At 35.3% G+C, this 23,292-nt stretch overlaps 1 protein-coding gene across 4 annotated transcripts in view; it reads left to right on the forward strand.

Moving 5' to 3' along the window:
* Nucleotides 1-23,292, forward strand: part of ANTXR2 (ANTXR cell adhesion molecule 2) — a 155,774-nt gene that overhangs the window by 35,142 nt on the left and 97,340 nt on the right. For 3 of the 4 annotated variants that reach the window (XM_025385226.1, XM_025385224.1, XM_025385225.1), the window contains exons 8-11: nucleotides 2,154-2,214; nucleotides 4,626-4,724; nucleotides 6,499-6,568; nucleotides 19,610-19,688. The exons of the other annotated variant lie outside the window; for it this stretch is intronic. In XM_025385226.1, the coding sequence (XP_025241011.1) occupies nucleotides 2,154-2,214; nucleotides 4,626-4,724; nucleotides 6,499-6,568; nucleotides 19,610-19,688 (309 nt within the window). The remainder of the gene's footprint in view (nucleotides 1-2,153; nucleotides 2,215-4,625; nucleotides 4,725-6,498; nucleotides 6,569-19,609; nucleotides 19,689-23,292) is intronic. 4 annotated transcript variants of the gene reach the window in all.

A 23,292-nucleotide genomic window follows, 5' to 3' on the forward strand; every position in this document is an offset into this window, starting at 1 on the left:
GATTTACTTTATTCTAAGGAATTGTAGAAAAATGGTTTCTGTTGCCAATAGATGTAATCTTTAAATGTCTCATAATTTTCCTGGGTACTTGAAATATTTTTTCAGTAATGCTGATAAAGCTATGGCTAAATAACTAATAAAGAGATTATAAACTGAAAGATGCAATTAGTCTCCTTAATAGATCTGTTTTAAGACAAATTCCTTCAGGACTGATAACAGACAAAATAGATTTGGGGGTTTTGTGTTTTCCTTTGACCTTTCATTTTGATGGTTCACTGTTGTCACTGTTATTTCAGATGGGCCAAAGCTATAACGATAATGCCCGTTTTTGTTATTTGGAACATTTTCAGCTTCATATTCCTTTGCAGATCTTTTCTATTCTATTTCGTTCAGAGTCTTATTATCTGAATTATGTCCAAATTTTTAAAGATGTTAGTGATTTGAGATACTACCCTTCCAAGAGGGCACATTAACCTTTAACAAGGATTCTTAATTCTTGAATCCATAAAAGTGAATGTTGGTTATTGTAGATAAAGTAGCAGACCAAGAGGAGGTATTTGGGTGCAGAAAGGTCTTTGAGTGCCTATGGAATCTCTTTGGTCATTTCTGGATTTAAAATAGGCCTCATCTGCAGTGTCTCAGATATAAAATTTTACAAGGTTTATTTTCTAATCACAAAATCCTTAATCACTATGTGAAAAGTTGAGTTTATTGGAACGTCATCTTAAAAAGTACAAATGATTCCCTGTTTTCAGAGATGTATATTCAGCAACAATGTTCCATGATTTGACACAGTTGATTTTAGGGGCTGAGAACTTACAGTTTTGCTGTTATTAAAGAAAGCATGGAAAGCATGTCTATTTCCTGCTACAGTCCTTACTTCCTATTCTAGTTATGAACAGGAGATGCTAGAAACTGCTGTACATCATCTGTCTTCAACCTCTGCCAAGAAAGGAATGTCAAGAAAGGCATTCTGGAGATCATCTGGAATTTGTCTGACTGACAATATCGTGCAAAGCAGGTCTAAAAATAAAGACAGGATTGTTGTCCATGAGGAGCAGCTTATTTCATCATTGTTTTTCAGCTGTAGCCTTGTCCCTTGTGTGGTGGTTTCTGTTTCTCAGAACAAGCTAAGAAGAGCAGTTCTGTTCCTGTGTTCTGGGAGTGCTTGAGTACAGAGTCTGTGTTTTTGAAAAGAATATTGGCTCATACAAGGAGTCTATGCTCTGCAATTGTAATTTTTTATGCATGTAAGAGGGAATAGCACCCACAAGAATTAAGCCTGAGAAATGGAATAGAAATGCCACTGTCCAATGAAGAGAAGTGCTTTTTACATTTTATCTTTATTTTTATTTATTTATTTGTTTGTTTGAAACGGAGGCTTGCTCTGTTGCCCAGGCTGGAGTGAAGTGGCATGACCTTGGCTCACTGCAACCTCCGCTTCCTGTGTAAAAGCAATTCTCCTGCATCACCGCCCCCCGCCCCCCGCCGAACAGCTGGGATTATAGGCGTGAGACAACATGCCTGGCTCATTTTTTGTGTTTTTAGTAGAGACGGGTTTCACTATGTTGGCCAGGCTGGTCTCGAACCCCTGACCTCAAGTGATCCCTCTGCCTCGGCCTCGCAAAGGGCTGAGATTATAGGCATGAGCCACTGTGCCCAGTCAGAAGTGCTTTTTTATTGATATTATATTGAGCCACCACACCCAGTCAGCAGTGCTTTTTTATTGATACCGTATTGGTCTTCTTACCAGAAAACGTAACAGCATTACTAAACAGGGGGTCTGATTTGTTACCTTGTTTTTGCTTTATTGGGAAGGTCAACATAGATTTTGTGGCAGAGGAAATTTTAGTTATCTATTCATACTCAAAGGTCATCAGACTTTGAGACAATGCTTACTTTTCCTGTGCTTATCTGAATTTACTTTAATCAAATAAGGATCCTACAGTACATAATCTTAAGATATACCCTGAAATACACTGCAGAATTTTCCTAAGAACTTGGTAGCTATATACGCTATAGTTAATAGATTTTCTCTGCGATCTGTTGAAGTATGGAGAAGACCTCAAGGTTATTACTAATCTTATAATTTACTTAACATTGTAATTTAGATCTATAGCTTGGTAATCTTTTTTTTTTTTTTTCTTTTTTAGATACTAGCTCAGTCATGTACTGAAATCCTAGAATTGCAGCCCTCAAGTGTCTGTGTGGGGGGTAAGTGTTTAGAATTTAAAAATACCATGTAAGAAATTGTATTTTTTTTCCTAGCTAAAATATATGATATGAAACTCATGTTGGAAAAAGAATAGCAAAATTAACTTTTTTGGCATCTTTTTTGTGTAAGAATTTTTAAATAATTCCTTGAAATATTTCTATTTTAAATTCAAATTTTTAAGATTGGAATGTTATTTTAAATAATGAGCATATTGTGTGACAGGCTTTTAGAATCTTCTGTATATTTAGTTCACGTTTGAGACCTTTCTTATGGCAAATAAAATAAAATATGAAATCGTTTCTTTTGTCTGATTATACAAACAGTCAGATATATGTAGACTTTGAGCTCCATGCTTTGATGACCTGGCCAAAGTACAGAATCTGCCAGCTCAGGGCACATAAGGAAGTGACTTATGGACGGATGGCAGGAAGGAAGCAGGTGGCTTCATCAGCTGGTGCTAAGCACATACTCAGGTTTTCACACCTCCCAGCCATCCTTGCCCAGACAGAGTGTGATTCTTTCTGGCCTATTTTATTTCTTTTTCAAGCCTGACCTACAGTTCATTTTAACCTGACTTTACTTTAAAAAGGAAAAATATTGGGTCTGGTCGGGGAGAAAATATGTTGTGTAATTTACCACAGAGCCTCCCAGCCTGTTGTGCATGATCTCACACTGCATCTTCTAGATTCCCTAATGAATGAATATGGAGATGTTTAAGGGAAGTAGTGCATCTGAACATCCCAGGGAAGGATTATCTTTCCTAAAAGTGAAGGTTAATACATTTCTAGACATAACAAAGAAAAATAAATGGAAAAATAACATTAAAGTAGTAACTATTGTGTATTAAACTCCTGTTTTGTGCTGAGTGTATACTGGGTTGTTTGAATTTATAATTTTACCTAATCCTTATAACAACACCATTTGAAAGTTTTATACATCCCTGGTTTACAGATGGGGAAGCTGAGGCAGAGACAGGTTCAGTACTTGCTCCTGGTAATTACCCTGTTTGACCCTTGCCTGTCTGACTTTAATGGCCATACTCTTACCGAATCACATTTTAAGTTTTATCTGAACTTTATTTTAACTTGCAAGTAAAATTCCTTTCATAACACAGTAAATGAAAAGTGGGTTGGCAGTAGTTTCTTGCATAGTTAATGACTATATTATACTTGTATTATGTTAGATATGAGAAGTTTTAGAGGATTGGTAATGTTAAATTAAAATGGAGAACAGGCCTGAAGAAGCCCCAAGCTGGCAAAAACACTTAGGCCTCATAAGTAGCCTTAACCTTACTTGATTTGCAAATATAATTGGAACTTAATTTGAACTGTTTATTGCAAATGTCTATATTAAGAAAAATAGAATTTAAGTGCAACCAATCAAAAACAACTAACAAATTTATATAACTAGGGACTTTCCACTGGGATAGACCAAATAAGGCAACTGTGTAACTGTAACCCATCAAATATTTTCTTTGGTTTACTTCCACGCTGGTTTTATAAAAGCCTCCCCCTTGTATTCCCTTGGTAAAGCGGTCAAACCACTTCTGATTTGGATCTGTCTAATTCAAGAATTGTCTGCTCAAATAAACTATTTAAAATTTTATTTGTGCTTCAATTTACCTTCTAAACAAGTGTTAATTGCTATTAAAATAGTTGATATACTATCTTGCAGCTTAGCAGTGAGCATTCATTGTCAAGATATTTGATCAGTTGACTTTCATTCCAGCCTATTCTCTCACTCTCCACTCTCTAACATTTTTTGGTGCTTGCTTCTATTATAAATAATGGTACAGTAAGTTACATCAACTTTTGCGACTGGCCATTAATTATTAGCAATCCAAAATACATGATCTTTTGATTATTTATAAGTTTGAAGTAGAAAATGAATCAGGATTAGTAAGGTGAAGAAGTGGTTAAAGAAGAACTCTGTATGGAACAGGCATAGATTAAAGAAAGTACTACATATGACTTTTCTAAGAACAAAGAACATACATAATTAATTAGTTTTATTTACATTCCCAAATCTTAATACCTGAGAGTAGGGAAAAATAACGTTTTTTTTTTTTCCCCTGGTATTTTCCTAAGGATGGAAATTGAAGAGGTTTGTATAGTATCTGTCTGGGAATGACTGTTAATGCTTTCATTCACAGTCACTACTGGGAATCACTTTGTTTAGAAAATAAAATAATGCATCCCCATGTGGCAGTGAATGGTATCTTCACTACATTTACCTAGCGGGTCTAAGAAAGCCAGCATAGTTGGAAATATAGAACTATGTCTTCTTTGCTATTAACATTCATGAAAAAAATTATTCTATGCGCCTTAATGCTTTCATTTCAGCTTGTCTTTTTTTTTTTTTTTTTGGATAAAGCAGTGATTAAAATGTTTATTTTTCCTTTTACTTCTAGAGGAATTTCAGATTGTCTTAAGTGGAAGAGGATTCATGCTGGGCAGTCGGAATGGCAGTGTTCTCTGCACCTACACTGTAAATGAAACATATACAAAGAGTAGGTCCCCAGTAATCTCAGTGTTGTCTTAATCTCTGCAAAGCACATCAGCATCAAATGTTTTCTTTTTTTCTCCAACTAAAGCTGTGACATATTTTTTAATCAAAGGAGAAAGAAATGAAGTCTGAATGATAATACAGATAGTAGTGATAATTACTTAATAGTTATTTAATAATGGCAATGTTTGTTTATAACTTAATAAATGCTGGACCCTGTCCTAACTACCCTCATTGAAGAGATGATGGTTTGTGGCTAAAAGAATGAAATTGCTTGTATGTGGTGACACAGCTAATAATGGACAGAGCTGATATTTGAACTCACTTTTCCTGACTGTACTCTGTACCTACTGCGTCAACCACATGATTTAATTGCTTCTTTCCTCAGGCTTCTTTCTTGTCACACTTGCCTTAAAATCTAATTATCTTTGGCTTCTCTCCTACTTCTTCCTTTTTTTTCTTTTTTTTTTTTTTGGTCACTTGTATTCTTTATCTGATTTCCCAATAATTTGTTAGTTTATTGAAGATAGTCTTTTTTTGCCTTACAGATTTTTGCATCTCAGATTCTCACCCAGCATAGTGTTGGTTGATAATTTTCATATTTATTGAATTGAGTTTTAATTTTCCCTGTCCTTGACTTTTAAAAAAGCCAAGAGTAAGTTTTTATTTTCATTCTGAAAAAACCCTCCCTCTTAAATAGATCTTAGTTTTATGAGCATCTTGGGTATCTATGTAAACGTTTTTTCTTATTAATTATTATATTGTCCTTCAAAATTTATATTGTAAGGCAGACTTTATAACTCTGTAAATTCTGGTAGAGTTATTTTTTTACATTCATCTGCCATTTTGCTGTTTATCTGAGTGTAAACACTCCAATTAACACAGCTTTGGCCATACACACAGTACCTATTCAATATGTGTTTATTGAATTAAAATGGTGAGGATCTCAGCATAGTAAATATTATAATTAATTCCTTTCTTTTCTATTAAGATCACAATTTTAGTAAGGCAAAAATTTACAAACTCTCTTCATAGTAGGTTCCACAATTGAGTAGGACAAATAATTTTATTTTTATTCAGTTGTCATTTGTATCTAAGCATTAGCTTGGCCTAGCTCCTTTTGATTACAAATTTGAGATCATTATGAAATAAACGTATTTCATGTTTAGCTACATAAGATTAAGTTTGTTAAAGTAAATCCTCAAATAAATGAAATTGGTATTTTCCTCTTTTAGATTCTAGAAGGATCAATTTGACTAAGTAACTTTTCTTCATGTTTCTAGTCTAAATCATTTTTCTTGTATTTTATTAAAGTTACAAGGGCGATTTAAGTATACAACTTCATAAAATGCATTTATTTACTGTAGACACAAATGTTTTATTAAACTTGTGAAATAAGTTCATTTTCCTTTGGACATCTAACTTTCATCTTCCTTCATCTTTTCCAAAGTGTGCCTTTAAAATAATACAGAGCATTTATTTAAAAAAATCTGAGATATTTAAAAAATTTAAGATAAAATATATTTTATAGTATCTAGAACTTAGTCTAAGTCAAAATAATCCTAACTTATGATTTACCAGAACTATATGTCAACGGAGCATGTAATCTTTCTTTCCATTTTTCATTCCCTTTTACTTCTCTTTCTTTAGTTGTTTTATGTTAATATATCTAGTATTCCACATTTGAACTCTGATTGAAGCATGCTGTTCATATTATTAATGAAACTGTGTGAGATGCATAAAACCCTTTTTTAATTCAGTGGCATTTTATTTTCTAGGTGTAAAACCAGTAAGTGTACAGTTGAACTCTATGCTTTGTCCTGCACCTATCCTGAATAAAGCTGGAGAGTAAGTACTTAATTTTAAAACCATTTTATAACATTTTTAGTAAAAAATTATTTAGAAATGGTGACATATACACTGGTCACTTTATTCTATCTTTTTTTCGATATACAGAGCATTAAAAAGTAAGCCTTGGGCAAACCACTTAGTACTAGGCAAGCAAGTTAGCACTTCAGCTATACTCTTAGTAGGTTGAAAATGCTAAAATGTGTTTTATCTAGTTTCTTCAATACTGATTAAAAAGGCTCTATGAATATTTATCTGGATGGGTTTGAGAACTCTTACTAGAACCTATAAATAATCAGAGCCATAAACGTTATTTTAAACACACACACATACACACACACAGAGTTCAAAAGTGAGATTTTCAATAATTACTATAGTATTTAATAAATATTGCTATTAAAGAGCATCAAGAACATGGCTAAAAAAGGCACACCTTGCACTAGGAAATGCTTGTACATTTGTATTAACTTGTGCTTTGTGTTCCATTTCTGTTAAGGTCTATTTTCTCATCTTCTTTTGTGTGGCCAAAAAACCACGATATCTGCTAAAAAGAAAAATATATTTAGTTTGGATGAAGGAGTCTTATTTGAACTGTTTATACACAAATAATTCTACTGGTAATTTAGTGTCCCCATTTGTGATTTTTTTTCAGTTCTATGATGAAGCAAATGATTACAAATAGTTCAAATATTCTCTAGCCCAACAGTAGAGCATGTTTAAGATAGCTAATAGCATACAGTCTTCTACGATCTCTTTATATAGATCTGATACTGAAAGCAGGGAAAAATTACATATACAAGGCCACAATCCAAAATCTGGATTAGTATTTAGAGACTGAAGATTATATTTTCCTCTATGGAAACTAAGAAAATCATTCTAGCATTTTTAAGCTGACTTGAACATTTATCTTTTGTGGATGCTTAAGTATTCAAGATATCTATCGTACATCACTTTTGGTCATGCAAGTAAATTGGAACAGTATCAGCTTTCTATTTTAAATAGATTCAAAGAAGCTGCACAAGATAGCTTACAAAACTAAGACTATTATTCATTTTCTGTATCATGTAATAATTTAGCCATAGGTAAATTAAATTGACATTGGAATTTGAGGCAAGTCAGTTTCTTGTGGAGTCATCTTAACCCCAAGCACACCATAGGACTCGATGGCTTTCTGAGTAATCGTGTCTGTATTAGCCATGATGCATCTATTGACTTAAAGTTTAGTCTTGTTTTATTGAATCTGTAATTCCAGGTTGGTCCTCCTGATTACTCCCCCAATCTATCTCCCAAACTCTATTTTCCATTTTAGCCATTGGCAGCTTCATCATTTTTGTTGTTCAGGTAAAAATCTTTTGAGTCATTATTGATTTCTTTCTCTATCTTAGACCCAGTCTATCAACAAATCTTCTCAGCTCTAATTTCAAAATTTATCCAAAATCAATCTCTGCTTTCTACCTCTACTGCTACCATTCTAGATAAAGTAACTGTCATCTCTTGCTTAGATTATTAGTCTCTCAACTGGTCTTTCTGTTTCCGTCCTTCACAAGAGTGATCTTGTTAAAACAGATCAGTTTATGTCATCTCTTCACTTAAGATTCTTGGTGATGAGTTCTTTACCCCACTCGAAGTAAAAGTCTAATTAGTGTAATACTATACCAGGTTCTACAGGGTCTTGTCTCTCACTCCCTCTCAGACTTCATCTTCTATTTGCTGTTTCTACTCAGTTATGGTCACACTGGCCTCTTTGCTGTTCTTGACCACATCTGCGCACTCCTGCTCCTGCACTTTTGTGCTTCTTGTTGCCTCTGCTTGGATTGCTCTTTCCCTGATCTAGAACTGTATATGTGAACTTAGTCTAAGTAAAACAAAAAAATCCTAACTTATGATTTACCAACACTGTATGTCAATGGAGCACATAAACTCTTTCTTTAAGTCTAGTTTAAATGTCACCTTCTCAGTAAACCCTTTTCTGATCACTCTATTTAATCATGCAATCTTTCTCTTTTGAGTCTATAACCTGTATACCTTTTTCATGTTTTATTTTTTCTCCAAAGCCAGTTGTTTGTCTGTTACTATGTTTCTACTTCCTGCTAGAACATGTTTTATCTTGTTTCTTGTTGTATTACTAGCACTTAACACAATGTCTGATTCATAGTAGATTTACTAAATGTTTGGTGGATAAAAGGATGAATGAATTTTTCTCAAATATTCTTGTTTACCAGTTAACATAAAAATCTGAAAGAGGTAATTTGATTGCTGGGATCAGGTACCTGTACCAGGATGGAGGAAAATGGTCAGAATTTTATTTTGGGGGCCATACTATTTAAAGCAGCAAACAAACAAACAAACAAACAAAAAAACCAAAAAAACCCACTATTTTAAATAATAGTGACTAGTTAACGAAAGTAACTTACTTTCTTCTCTGAAGTAGTTATAAAATGCATTATGCCTTTTTTATCCCAGGCACTGATTTTGTTTTCTCTAGAATTTGCCTTTGGGCACAGTCTTCTTTTGAAGAGAACACCATCGAGGCTAGTGATATACTTTAATTATTTGTAGATAGGTTAAATACCCAGGAGATACATTTTAAAATCACACATAGCATAATAAATATCAGACATGAAAAATCATCATTCATTTAGATTTTGACATTAATATTTCACCTACAAGCAAACTGAGAATGTTCTGGGACAGAGATGTGTCTAAAAGAATTACTTTTGCCTTTCTTTCCTGGACCAGGTACATGATACTACTGAAGTAAAGCTTTAGATTTTATTTGTTAATGTACTGGGTATTTGGGGACATCATTATTTATTTTACTTAGTATGTTGCAAGTAATTTGGGCCTTTCCTATGCCTTGAATTTTCTTCAGACACTTTTGTAGGTGATGAACTCTCTTATGAGATTGGATCGAAATCAACGCAATTGAAACAGTTTAGCCTTGTAAGGTGACTGATGCTTAATATGTTTGCCTAATTAGCTTTTGGCTAAAGATTCAGACCCATTAAGTAGCTAGTTAGTCTATGTTTCAAATAAACACATCTGGCCCAACAATGAATGAAGGTTTTTCCTGTGTGAGGGTGACAGATGTGGTGATAGTTCCCCTCATTCTCTCACTTAAATAATTAACAACATGCTGGTGAAGTAACCCTAGACAGACAGCCTCAAAGCCAGATGCACAGTCTCAGAGCTGCATCCATGGGCATGTGCCTCATCTCATTAGCCTGCTCTATCTGTTCTTTTCTTATCTTTATGTTATTTCATGAATTGCACTTTGCTTGAGGATTATTCTTGTAAAAACTTAAGGCTTGTGGATTTTGGTTTAAAAGAGCGTGTGGGAGATCGAGGACTAAGACTGTAGCCGAGTAGCTAGGACACAGGTCGTCATTTGGAATTTAATGTTATGGAGTAAAGGAAAGTTAAAGTTATCTGAGCAAATCCTATCCAGGTATATCATTTTGAGCATTGTTCAGATGGATCTTTCAATAACTTTTTTTTGATAGACCTGTCTGATAAATACAGAGATCTGTATTTATTAAATTTCTTTATTTGATATAGATATTTAGGCTAAGATGAACAAACTCTTAGTATTTAAACAGAAAGAATAGTCATAGTAGTGAGGTTGTTGTTTTCTATTTCTTTTGTTGAACATAGTTTACTTTTAAAATGGTTTATGATTTTTTTTTTTTTTTTTTTGAGACTGAGTCTGGCTCTGTCGCCCAGGCTGGAGTGCGGTGGCCGGATCTCAGCTCACTGCAAGCTCCGCCTCCCGGGTTCACGCCATTCTCCTGCCTCAGCCTCCCGAGTAGCTGGGACCACAGGCGCCCGCCACTTCGCCCGGCTAGTTTTTTGTATTTTTTAGTAGAGACGGGGTTTCACCGTGTTAGCCAGGATGGTCTCGATCTCCCGACCTCGTGATCCGCCCGCCTCGGCCTCCCAAAGTGCTGGGATTACAGGCTTGAGCCACCGCGCCCGGCCTAAAATGGTTTATGATTAAACAAACTGTTTTACCAAGAAAAATCTGCAGATTATTTAGGAATTTATTTCTAAAAGTGGTTCCTTTGTGCCAAATTGTCTTCCTTAAATTTGAATAGGATGCATTCTCTGATATTCTTTGGATGTTCCCTAATCCAGGGCACTAGCCTCACAGTTTAATGTGCAAGTATTACAAGTATTTGCAACATGGGTTTATTCTCTGACCCTTGTTCTGTGAGACATCAACAATAGCACAGCTGTTCTGCAATACTTGAGATCTCAAACCTGTAATTTGGCAAGAAGAACAGAACAAATTGGGTAAATATACATAAACACATTGTGAAGAAAGAAAAACAGAACAGAATGAACCGGAGTCTTATCCTACAGTTTGTTTGATGGAGATGATTTAAGGAGGCATATGGTATAGTTAAATGTGCTTTCAAAAACATTGGCCAGAATCTTCTGGCAAATATGAAATAAATATCTAAATCAGATGAAACTGATAGTATTAGTTCTCTTAAAAGGCAGTGTGGGAAGACACTTGACAGAGTGTTTTGAGTAAGAAGTGGTGGGACATCACTGTATGTGGAAAATTTCAAGGAAAACTGAAGGATCATTGAGATGAACAGTGTAGCAGAGTTGAGGTTAGAGCCTGGCTTCGTAATAGAATCTTTTTATTTTCTTCAACTTTCTTTTTCTGTGTTAAGCCCAATCTATTTTTCCTGGAATAAAATTGATTAATTCTATTTCTCTTTCTTGGTTAGATAAATTCTGCCTTTACTGTAGTTTCTGTTCTTTCCAAAAGCATACTTACATCTGTAAGTGTGTGTGTGTCTATACAATCCCTAATTCTCTTATGTTAGTAGCAGGTGATACAACCACACATTATTCCTTTTGCTTCTTGTAAGGAATGAGATTTTATTTTTTTGAAAAATCATGGATAGTAAGACATTAGTTATGTCTTTATTTGAATATAAACACTAGAATCATGATGATATGGGTTAAAGCAAAAGGCTTTCTCTGTTTCTGTACCCCACACTTCCTTGGTGGAACATTTCTCTTTTCCTTCACATGGTGCAGTTTTCAGATTATATCTATCAATGTGATAAGTTCACCTAATCGCATTGCCTCTTCATCCTAAGTATTATATACAGTTCTGGAAATGTCTTTTAACACATGAACACATGGAGGGGTGGCTAATAAGATGTCACCACATATGGAAATGTTAAATGGATACAATTTAAAATATTGAAAAAAATACTATTCAGATGTGATGCATTAACTCTCAAGACATTGGAAGATCTGTCACATAACAGACAGATTTGACTTACTCTTTATCGGTACAGGAGGAAAAAGGGTGGGAGTTAAGGGGAAGCAAATTTCAGATCAAAATAAGGAAGAACTTTCTAAAATTTAGAATTATTTGGTAGATGTTTGGATCATGAAAAGTATTTAAAGATGGACACCTATATGAGGATGTAGAGGATATTCCTGAAATAGGTACTTAAATCTTCTTACATATCTGCTTCTAAATTTTATATTATCAAAGCTTTTCATTATTACTAAATGTATTAGTCAATTCTTACACTGCTATAAAGAACTGCTGAGACTCAGTAATGTATAAAGGAAAGAAGTTTAATTGACTCACAGTTTTACATGACTAGGGAAGCCTCAGGAAACTTAGTTATGGCAGAAGGCTAAGGGGAAGCAAGGACCTTTTTCAAATGGTGGCAGGAGAGAGAAGTGCAAGCACAGGAAGAACTGCCACTTTAAAACCATCAGATGTGGTGAGACTTGCTCACTATCATGAGAACAGGATAGGGAGAACCACCCCCATAACCCAGTCACCACCTATCAGGTTCCTCCACATGGGAATTACAATTCAAGAATGAGATTTGGGTCGGGACACACAGCCAAACCATATCACTAAGGCACTTGAAATTTTTGGATAAAATGCGCTAAATTTGATTGATTTAGGCACTAAATTGACTGGATGATTTTTTAAGTGTCTTTTAAGAATATTATTAAAAAAACACACAACAAATAGTAAGTGCTTATTTTTAGTGCAATACTCAGAACAATTATAATACAGCTTTCCTGTGATGTCCAGTAAATCTCTGAATATAGCTCTTTTTCCTTCTGAAATCTAGAAATCTTGCTAACTGCAATTTTTGTTTTACCTATATACACATATTGAGATATACTAAAATAAGTCATTTAATTCAAAAATCTTTTAGCCACTTTTAAAAAAGTATCCTTAGTCAAAACATTAATTTACATATAAACTCATTACTAGAAGGGGTGCCTTTAAACTATTGATGAATATGGAATCTTATCTTCCAACTTAAAATCTTTATCATACATAAAACTATCGTTTAAAAAGCACTGCAGAGCATTAAATAGTAGCACTTGATTTCAAAATATCTTAAGTCACCATAATTGTAATAACTTTTTGAGTAGTTGCCAGTTTAATTTTCAGTATGTGCAAATTGGAGGTAAATCATTTATTACTTCCAGCAAATGTCTTTCACAATTTTATTTAATTTTTTCATCCTTTTTAATGGATCATAAAATGACAATCTTTTATTGGATATGCATAAAGTCAGAAGCAAATGAATACTTTGCAAATAGGTTACTGTGAATTGAAATGTCAATCATAATTCATGGAGTATAACATTTCTCAGATCAGAGTAGCTTTGACATATGGCACTGAGCCATTCTCCTGTTTTGGAACAGTCATGCGTCTTTAGACATTAAATACAAGTATGTGACTATTAGGACTCAATGAGTTTTATTTACTTAATTATATATCATAGTACTGTTTAATAATTTCTCATGTGGAATGACTTTAGTACATTTGAATTTAATTTTATTACAATTAATTGTCAGTTGACATGAAAGTGTACTTCAGTCAATCTTTTTGTTACATTAAGTTGTTAAGCTTTCTTCTACCCTACTTTGAAAAAACATATTTTAATGATGGGGCAAAGCATGGATTAAGATATTTGTAAGAAATATTAAACAATGTAGAAACAATTTATAGAAAATTAAGTTGAAAGAGTTGCCATTTCCCAGCATTATCTTCCCTTACTTCCCTGTATTATCTGCACCAGGTACCACTCTTGTCTCAGAAGGTTTTCCCTTGTCTTTTGTGACTTCATATTCTCACCCTAGCTGTTTCTCCTCTTTCTCCTCAGATATCTCTTTAGACTACTTTTCTTTTTACAGTCTCTTAACTGTCAGTGTTTTTTTTTTTTTTTTGAGATGGAGTCTCACTGTCACCCAGGCTGGAGTGCAGTGGCATGACCTGACTCACTGCACTTTGGGCCTCCCTGGCTCAGGTGATCCTCCTACCTCAGCCTCCCGAGTAGCTGGGGCCACAGGCATGTACCACCGTGCCCTGCTAATTTTCTGTACTTTTTGTATAGACAGGGTTTCACCATGTTTCCCAGGCTGGTCTCAAACTCCTGGGCTCAAGCCAGCCACCCACCTTGGCCTCCCAAAGTGTTGGGATTACAGGTGTGAGTCACAGTGCCCAGTGTCCCCTCAGTTTTTATTGTGGTTGAGGATACTTGACTTATAAACTCACCCTTTCTATGTCTCCCTTTTTCTTCCTGATGAGCTCCAAATTTTCTGGCAAGATCTTTTTATTAGCTTTAAGTCTGCTGTCCAAATGTCTACTATCCAAATGTCTACAAAGCCACTGGGATATTCTGTAGGCACCTTAAACTTGGAGGTCCCAAATTAAACTCACATCCTTCTGTTCAAACTTGCTCCTTCTGTGTTCCCTATGCAAGACTGCCCACCTACTTGTGTAAGACAGAAACTTTGAGGTCATCCTTTTTTCTTCTTCCTCACCTCCTACATCCAATAAATGTCCATGTCCTTTTTATTCTGACTCCTAATATGTCTCAGTTTTTGTTTTCACACTAGCCTCATTGCCACTATTTTAGTTCAATTCTACTTTGGTACTTATTTCAAGTACACTGAGACTTTCTTAACTGGTCTTTCTACTTTTGAAATTTATTCTTCAGACACCTGCCTTACACTGTAACAAGAATGACATTTGTAAAACACAATTCTAACTATATTTCTACCAAACTTAAAACTCTTGAGACGAATTCCAGATGTCTAAAGATGGGATCCAGGGACTCAATGATCTTTCCTCTGCTCCCCTTTTCAACCTGGAGCTATTTCATTCTTACTCTCACCCTCTTTTGTTACTGGAGTACTGAATCACTTTTACTTCTTTGACTGTTCTATCCCTGTCCCTTTCTTGCCTTCCACCCTGTCGGAGTGCTCCATCTGCGTGGACTCCTTTCTAATCTCTTTTCCTAACTTCTGATCATTCTTTAAGCTTCATCCTGTCATTGACTTCCTGCAGGAAAACTTTGCTAATGCTCTCATGCCAAGGCCAAGTCTGTTGTATCTCCCACATGACCCTCTAGAACCCCTGTACTTAGACCTATTTTATTAATATCATATTCTTTTGTAATTGTTTATGGGGCTTCCTTTTATTTACGTTGTAATTTGTATTATTTGTTACAGCAGCCCTTTTACCAATACAGCCCAATTATCATTGCTACTACAATCAATTAATAAGTACTTGTTCAATTAGCTAGTAATAAAATAAGTGACTGATTGAGTGATTTTACTGGCAAATATTCCTAAACCAATTTGGAGTGTGATTTTAGGCCTGAGGTTTAAGCACAGAGCTCAACATAGCTATAATGTTGGATTTAATCAAGGTCATGTTTTACAACAGGAAGAATATAGCGTTGAAAAAAAATTTTACATGAAATTTCCCGACATTATATGGTAGACATTTTAAAAATAATTTAGCTTACAATATTTTTATATGGCAGTAAGCAGAATAGAAATTTATTAAATTAAACAAAAGGTATCACATAATGATTTTATTCCTTCTGTATACATTGCTTCTTAGCTCGAATCTAAAAGGTTTATTAAAAAGTACCTTGATATTCTAAATCATCCATTAGATAAATATCCAGGTGTTAACAGTAATTTATGGAGTGCTTGTTGTGTCCCAGGCGTTGTGTTGTATATTTTATGTATATTATTTTACCACGCTCTTTTCCTCAAAACAACTTTGAAATAGGTACAGTTCTCCCCATTTTACACATTGAGAAATGGAAGATTAAAAATGGAGTGATGAGGGTTCAAACTCAGGACTCCAGATTCGCCAAAATCCCTTTTTTCAATATTATTAGATCCTTGGGGCAAATAAAAATGAACTGCTCTCTTGCCTCCCATATATATTTGCAACTAAGTAAACACAATGTTGTTTTAATACTTGGCCCATAAGAAAGCCTCTGTAACTGACAGTATGGTTTCCACTGTCAGAAACATACTAACCAGAAGTAGAAGTTATGTAATAGTAGGAATAACAATCCATAGATGGTAACATAAATGACATAAAATATGACAGAAAACATTAAATATGTATCATTGAGTCTTGAGGCAAAGAAAGCTCACAGAATTTGGTTTGGATTACAGGGGGTGGTTTTCTCAACCTGTGCCAGAAAAGGAGTAGCATAGCTTTGGGCAAAGGCACTAGCTTAATGATGGTGCCAATACCATCCCAATAATTTCGAAAATGTTTTTCTAAAAGAAGCAGCAAAGTTTAAAAGCTGATGTAACTGTGTTTTTCATATTTGCAACGCTTCTGAAAAATTTTCACAGAAAACATACATATATCTATACACACATATTCATAAATATATATAGTCACAAATAAATATATTGCTTTAGCATATAGTAAATGCCATTCTAGTTAACCATGAGAAATATGTGAATGTAGTAAAAGGCTGGAAGATTCAACTGAAATTCATTTTAATGAGAGAAATGTAAATATAAGACCCTAAAATACATGTGGAGGATTAAAGTAGTATGTTGTAGAAGTGAAAGCATTTTGAGTACAGAGTCAGTGAAGTCCAATATTTGGGCAAGTTACCTTTTTAAGCTTGTTTCTTCATTTACAAAATGGAGATGATGCTAGTGCTGACCTCAGTAGGTTGCTGTGAGAATTAAATGAGAAGATGAATTAATGTGCCTGGTTCTTAGTAAGAAATCAACAATTGCCTGTAATTGTGAGTGGTGTTTATGGTTACATTTTGATCACGCTGCTACTACTACTCTCAAAAAGAGGAAGATATTCTTGTTTCAGTTCCATACATCATATATCATCAAGTGGATTTCTATATCTGTGGAGACTTAACTCAGTTTTTTTTTTTTTTTTTACACCAGCCACATTATACTAGACTGAGATTTTCAGAGAATGCAGTTATTGTGGTCGGTTACAAGATCATATCAGCATGCATTTCTACTATAGGAAAGAGTAAACTTTGTTTTAAAATTATATATTCTGTTCTCATTTCATTTTGTTAAGCATTAAAAGTTTGAATGTTTCCTTCATTAGAGGACTTGTTTGTTTCTGGTGAATTTTAACTGTCCAATTATAAACAACTTCAGTCAATGTCTACTGATCCCTTAAAGTTGAATCAGTAAGATTACCTGCAAGAATCACATATTATTATGAATCAAAATTATATTTCCAAAAAAATAAAATCATGCCAACATGTCAGATGATTCCGGCCACATGCTTTAAAGTAGAGGAATTAAAAACTAGGGAGGATAATATTTTATTGATTATGCTTAGTCATTAAAAAAACAAAACAAGGCAATCATTTCTTCAGAATGAGCAATTAGGTTTAAGTTTTCTTTCTTAATACGCCACTTGGTCTTCTGTGTTGGAATAGTTCAAAAGTACAGTTAATTAGATGTAAACATCCAGAATTCTCATTGTTTTCTGGATTTAGCTAAACCTTTTTTTTTTTTTTTTTTTTTTTTTTGAGACAGAGTCTCGCTCTGTCGCCCAGGCTGGAGTGCAGTGGCACGATTTCGGCTCACCGCAATCTCTGCCTCTCGGGTTCAAGTGATTCTCCTGCCTTAGCCCCCCGAGTAGCTGGGATTACAGGCACGTGCCACCACTCCTGGCTGATTTTTGTATTTTTAGTAGAGACGGGTTTTTACCGTGTTAGCCAGGATGGTCTCGATCTCCTGACCTCGTGATCCACCCACCTCGGCCTCTCAAAGTGCTGGGATTACAGACGTGAGCCATTGTGCCCAGCCTAGCTAAACCATGTTTTTAAACAATGTGTTTTGAAGTACATACTTTACAAAGAAATGTTTTAATAGAAGTATTTCTGTATTTTGATTGAATTTAGCTTTAACTTTGCCAGGAATATCCTTCCCAGTAGCTTTATTGTATGAATCCAAACCAAATAGCACATTGAGAAAAGAAACACATTAAGGACTTTGATTTCATCATTTAATCAAGCCTCTCTGGTATGATGGAAAGAGTTCAAAGTTAGAATCCTAGCTTTATTACTTTGGGTAAAGTTATTAACATTTCTGTGCCTCTTGCCCCATCTGTAAAACTGTGAAACTACTATTTACTTCAGGGGCTACTGTGAAGGGTTAAAATAGATAATGCCCATAAAATGCCTAGGATAGCATCTGGCATATGGTAAGAACTGAATAATATTTCTCATCTCCCCTTTCTGTCAACAGCTTGAGATTGTTTCTGGGAGTTTGTTTTTTGTTTTTGTTTTTGTTTTTGTTTTTTGACAGAGTCTCGCTGCATTGCTGATGCTGGAGTGCAGTGGCTCAATCAGAGATGACTGCAGCCTCAACCTCCCAGGCTCAAGCGATCCTCCTGCCACAGCCTCCTGAGTAGTTGGGTCTATAGGCACATGCCACCATGCCCGGCTAATTATTTTTATTTTTATTTTTTTGTAGAGATGGGCATCTCACTGTTGCCAAGTCTGGTCTCAAACTCCTGGGTTCATGCAATCCTCCCACCTCAGCCTTCCAAAGTGCTGGGACTATAGGCGTGAGCCACCATGCTTGGCCTATGGATTGATGGCTTTGATTTGTTTGCAAACCAATCATATGATAATATCCTTTGTAAACTGTTTTGGAAAAGAGCTCTTTCCGTACACACCCTCTTGTCATTTTTTTCTCCTTTGATATCTTGTTTTAGTTATTTTTTAAATAAAAAATTACTAACTCTAGGCTAACTAATCCCAAATAATCAATCTAAATTAATGAAATTTTAATGATTATTACTTGTTTTAGAATTTGAAATCATATTTTCAAAATAAGAACTATATTTTAACTATAATATTTATTAGCTAGGAACAAAAATTATTGTCTCTTCTTTGTACCTTCGTTGGAATAGTTTAATATCTTGGGACTATCTACAACAAATACCTGCAAATAAATCCTTCTCTCTTCTTTCTTTTCTTTGTCGCTGTCTTTCATATTCACTTTCTTTATATTTTATTTTTGACTGGTTTATTGCTTCCAGTTTTATATTCTTAGTAGTAATACCTAGAGACAGGAAAATAGGCTAAATGGGATCTAAAGCTTTTCTTTCTTTGTAGGTTTTTGTGAATCTGAAACAATCTCGGCATTTTTCTGGATTGAGAAATTTCTTAATGTCTGTATTTCTGTTACTACTTTGTAAAGAAACAATTAAACCACTTAATAAGTTGCCTTACTAATACATAAAGACTAGAACTAAGGAAGAAAAAAGCTGGCATAATTTACCAAAAGCTGTGACTCTTACTTTTTTTTTTTTTTTCTGGAAACCGAGTCTCACTGTTGTTGGCCCAGGCTGGAACGCAATGGCATGATCTCGGTTTACTGCAACCTCTGCCTCCCAAGTTCCAGCAATTCTTCTGCCTCAGGCTCCTGAGTAGCTGAGATTACAGGCGCCTGCCACCACACCCGGCTAATTTTTGTATTTTCACTAGAGACAGGGTTTCACCATGTTGGCCATGCCAGGCGTGGTGGCTCATGCCTGTAATCCCAGGACTTTGGAAGGACGAGGTGGGTGGATCACCTGAGGTCAGGAGTTCAAGACCCTTATTCTCTAAGTATGTTTTCTGGCTGGTTTTGAATTATGTAAGGAAATAAAAATCTCCTACTCCTCTGGTTTTAATTGTATATAAAATTATTGTTTCTTCATTTCTTTTTCAGAACTCTTGATGTTTCAGTGAGCTTTAATGGAGGAAAATCTGTCATCTCAGGCTCATTAATTGTCACAGCCACAGAATGTGTAAGTAAAAGTTTGCATAAAGATTATCTTTTAAAATTAATTCCATCCAGAAATAATCTATGGATCTTTGGTGCTGTTGCAGACTACAATAAAGGAGATGCAAACAATAACATTGGAGACCACTATAAGGAAAAATTTTGTATAGAATTTGTTTTGGGTGACATTGCTTTTTTTTATGTTCAGCTCCCTTTCATAGGAACTTTAAGGTAGTATGCATTTGATTTTGATATTTATAGAATTCAAAAGCCATATTTAAAATCAAGATAAGGTAAGAGAATAATTTGCGAATGAAGCACTTTTTTCTTAAAACATTAAATATAGAAATTATGTTTTCTATAGATTCCAGGTTAGATTCCAGTATCTAAGACATTTATCATGGTTTGAAATCAAATTATTGTATCTTAATATGTGACTTTATTATTTTGTTCATTTAAAATATTGGTGTTTTCTGAATAAGAAGGTTGATTTTGACAGCTTGGTACTATCTTACTTTGTAACCACATCAAATGTATATTTTGAGATTACCGATTTGCATTGCCTAAATGCAGTATTTTGAAATATAAACTCCATTCAGTACACATTTTCTTTCTTTTATTTAATTTTGTGGATTTATAGAAAGTTTCAATATTATATTATTGAATATAGAAACAGGAAACATTAAATAAGGCTAACCACGTGGTTATTATTTCTGAGTATATTTTGTAAAATATATATAAATCAAAGCAAAAAAAGAAAAATTCCTGTCCTCCAAAAGACCAAAATCCTAAACCTAAACATTTTCTCACATCTCACGGTTTCATGGTTTTGTATTTTGATCTACTGATTCAGGAGACACCCTTCCAACAGAAAACAAAACAAAACAAAACAAAATAACAATTCAATGTTATCTGTATAGAGGTAGTTGTATTTCTCATTGTAAGACAATGCTTCAGGTAAAAGGAATATCTTATGGACCCTTGAGTCACTTTTTAACTCCTTGGATAAGTCTTTGCCAACATCTACTTCTATTTTGAAAATAGCTAGGTTTTTTGTTTTTGTGTTTGTGCTTTTTGAGGAGGGTTTTTTTTTCCTCCCATTTCTAGTGCCTGTTGCATTTTGTAGGTTTTGGGGATGTTGCAGTTTGCTGGTTTTCTGGTCCCTCAGGATGTGGTTGAAATTACAAATATTTGTGGTTTGTAGTTTCTCAGTGTTTAGCTCACTGAAATGGCATTCCTTCCTCATCCGTCTTCCTATTCTACACCTCCAAACCGTCTTTTTCTTCCTTTCTTCCGTGCAAGCAGGAAAACAGGTCTTTGTTCCTACCCTATAACAATGCATGATTTTCACATGCAAGGATGCTGAAGCTAAATGAGTCGTCTGGGATGTATAGGTTGTGTGCTTTAAGGAACACTTTCTAGGTCTTGTTCCTGAGTGAGGGTAATATGTCTCAAATGGTTTAAGAGTGGGGAGATTCCAGAAAAAGGATCATTGGTGTGTCAGTGATGAAGTGAGGGGAAAGGAGCAAGCTGTAAAAGTCAAGAAGGGGTCAAGGTGATTCTCACTAAGAAGGAAGGCTTTGAGCAAAGACTTGAAGGTAAGGGAGTGAGCCCTGCAGACCATCTAAGGGAAGAGTGCTGCACACAGAGGGAGCAGCTAGAGCAAAGCCTGAGGTGACAAGTCTCTGGCAAGTTTCAAGAAGAGCAACCAGCCAGTGTGCTGGAGTGAAAGTAGTCAGGGAGAGTGGGAGCCTCCGGATAAGGAGGAGAGAGTGGCAGGAGCAGGGCAGATCTTGTAGGGTATATAGTCATTGTCAGGACCTGAGCTTTTCTTCTGAGTGAAACAGGAAGACCTTGGAAGGTGACATTATTTGATTCACTGTTTTGAAAGGATCACTCTGGCTGCTTTATGAAAACAGACTTTGCGAGTGGCAGCAAACGTGGAAACATCAAGCCCAATTCTGTGGCTATTTCAGCAATGCAAGAATCCTTCCCCACCCAGGGGAGGATGGCCCTACTGGGGTGATCAAAGTGGAGATGGTGAGAAAGGGTTGAATTAGAATATATTTTACAGGAGAAGTCCATGGGATCCCTAGACAGATTAGATGTAGGATGTGAGAGAAAGAAAGAAATTAAGAATAGTTCCAAGTGTTTTTGCCTGAGCAACTATTAGGTTTATGCAAAAGCAACTGTGGTTTTGCCAAACAGAAGGATGAATTGTCATCAGGCACAGCAGTTTCTGAACAACGAGGAGTTCAGTTGTGGTGGGGCTGAACGAGAGATGTCTATTGGACATCGCAGTGGAAATGTCAGGCCCCTGGATATGCAAGTCTGGAGTTCTGAGAGAGGTCTGGATTGTATGTACAAACTTTGGAGCTGTTAGTTGTTGATAAATGGATGGAATAAATTAGGCAACAAAATTCCACATAATATTTACTGGGAAATAATGGCTTCCAGGAGCTTAGAGCAAGAAGGGAAAGTGTACCAGAGAAAGGTTTTATGGTTGTGGGGGAACTAATTCAGACAGGGCCTTGAAGGGAGACTAGGATGTCAGCAAAGAAAGAGGACAGGGAGCATATTATAGAGAAAGAGCAAATGGGGTGGGAATGTGTTGATGAAATTGACAGGAGATGCATTTGACTGGAGTAGAAATAAGCGGAAGAAATGATTGGAAATAGAAAATTTAGACCAGATTATCAACAACCTAAAAAACTGAATTGAATTTAGAGTTTCATCTGACAGGCTGTGATTCCCAAATTCTACGGTGCTGAAACGAGAAAAGGAAAGAAAATGGATTATATTTTTCATATTATTAGATTTATTTAACTTGAAATAATTCTTTTATTTTGAAATTGTTCTTTGTCCCATTTTAATTTTAAAATATCCTTTGATTGAGGAAATATACTTAATTTGTCAGGACCGACCTCTCCCTCCTTTCCTTCCTTCCTTTATCCCCTCCTTCCTTCCCTCCCCCCATCCCTCCCTCCCTCCCTTCTTCCCTCCCTCCCTTCTTCCCTCCCTCCCTTCTTTCCTCCCTCATTCCATACTTCCTTCTTTCTTTTCTCCCACCTTCCTTCTCCCTATTCCTTCAGTCCTTTCTTCTTCCTTCCTCACATTCCTCTCCCTCCTCCTGCTTCTTCTCTTCTTTTCTCTTTTTCCTTGTATGCTGTTCTTTGGCAGAATTATTAGCTGGCAAGCCTATGTGAGAAGCTTTTTTTTCAGGTTTTATTGGCTTGAGAAATCACAAGGCCTGACTCCAATAAATAAGAATATGGTTTTAAAGGGCTTTGGACACACATGTGATGGTGAAACATACTATTTTAGGAAGATTAAATCAGTAGTGACATGTAAGAGAAAGGACAGGAAAAGAAAAACAAGGCACAGAAAAAGCTTTTAGGAAGCAAATGCTAGAATATAGGCATAAAACTTTAGTTTCTAAATTGACTGATGGTGGTAGAAATAGTCCTAGAAATAGCCATGTAAATTGTATTAATGAAGAAAGACATATTATAAAGTGACTTACTAGTGGTTATGGGGGAATGTTTGATTCCAAAATATTGAATCTCATGGGCTGGAAGAATGATGCTGCCATTGGAAACATCCAAAGCGAGAGGTGAATCTGGAGATGG

The sequence above is a fragment of the Theropithecus gelada genome, chromosome 5, assembly GCF_003255815.1.
Source record: "Theropithecus gelada isolate Dixy chromosome 5, Tgel_1.0, whole genome shotgun sequence".
NCBI lineage: Eukaryota > Metazoa > Chordata > Mammalia > Primates > Cercopithecidae > Theropithecus > Theropithecus gelada.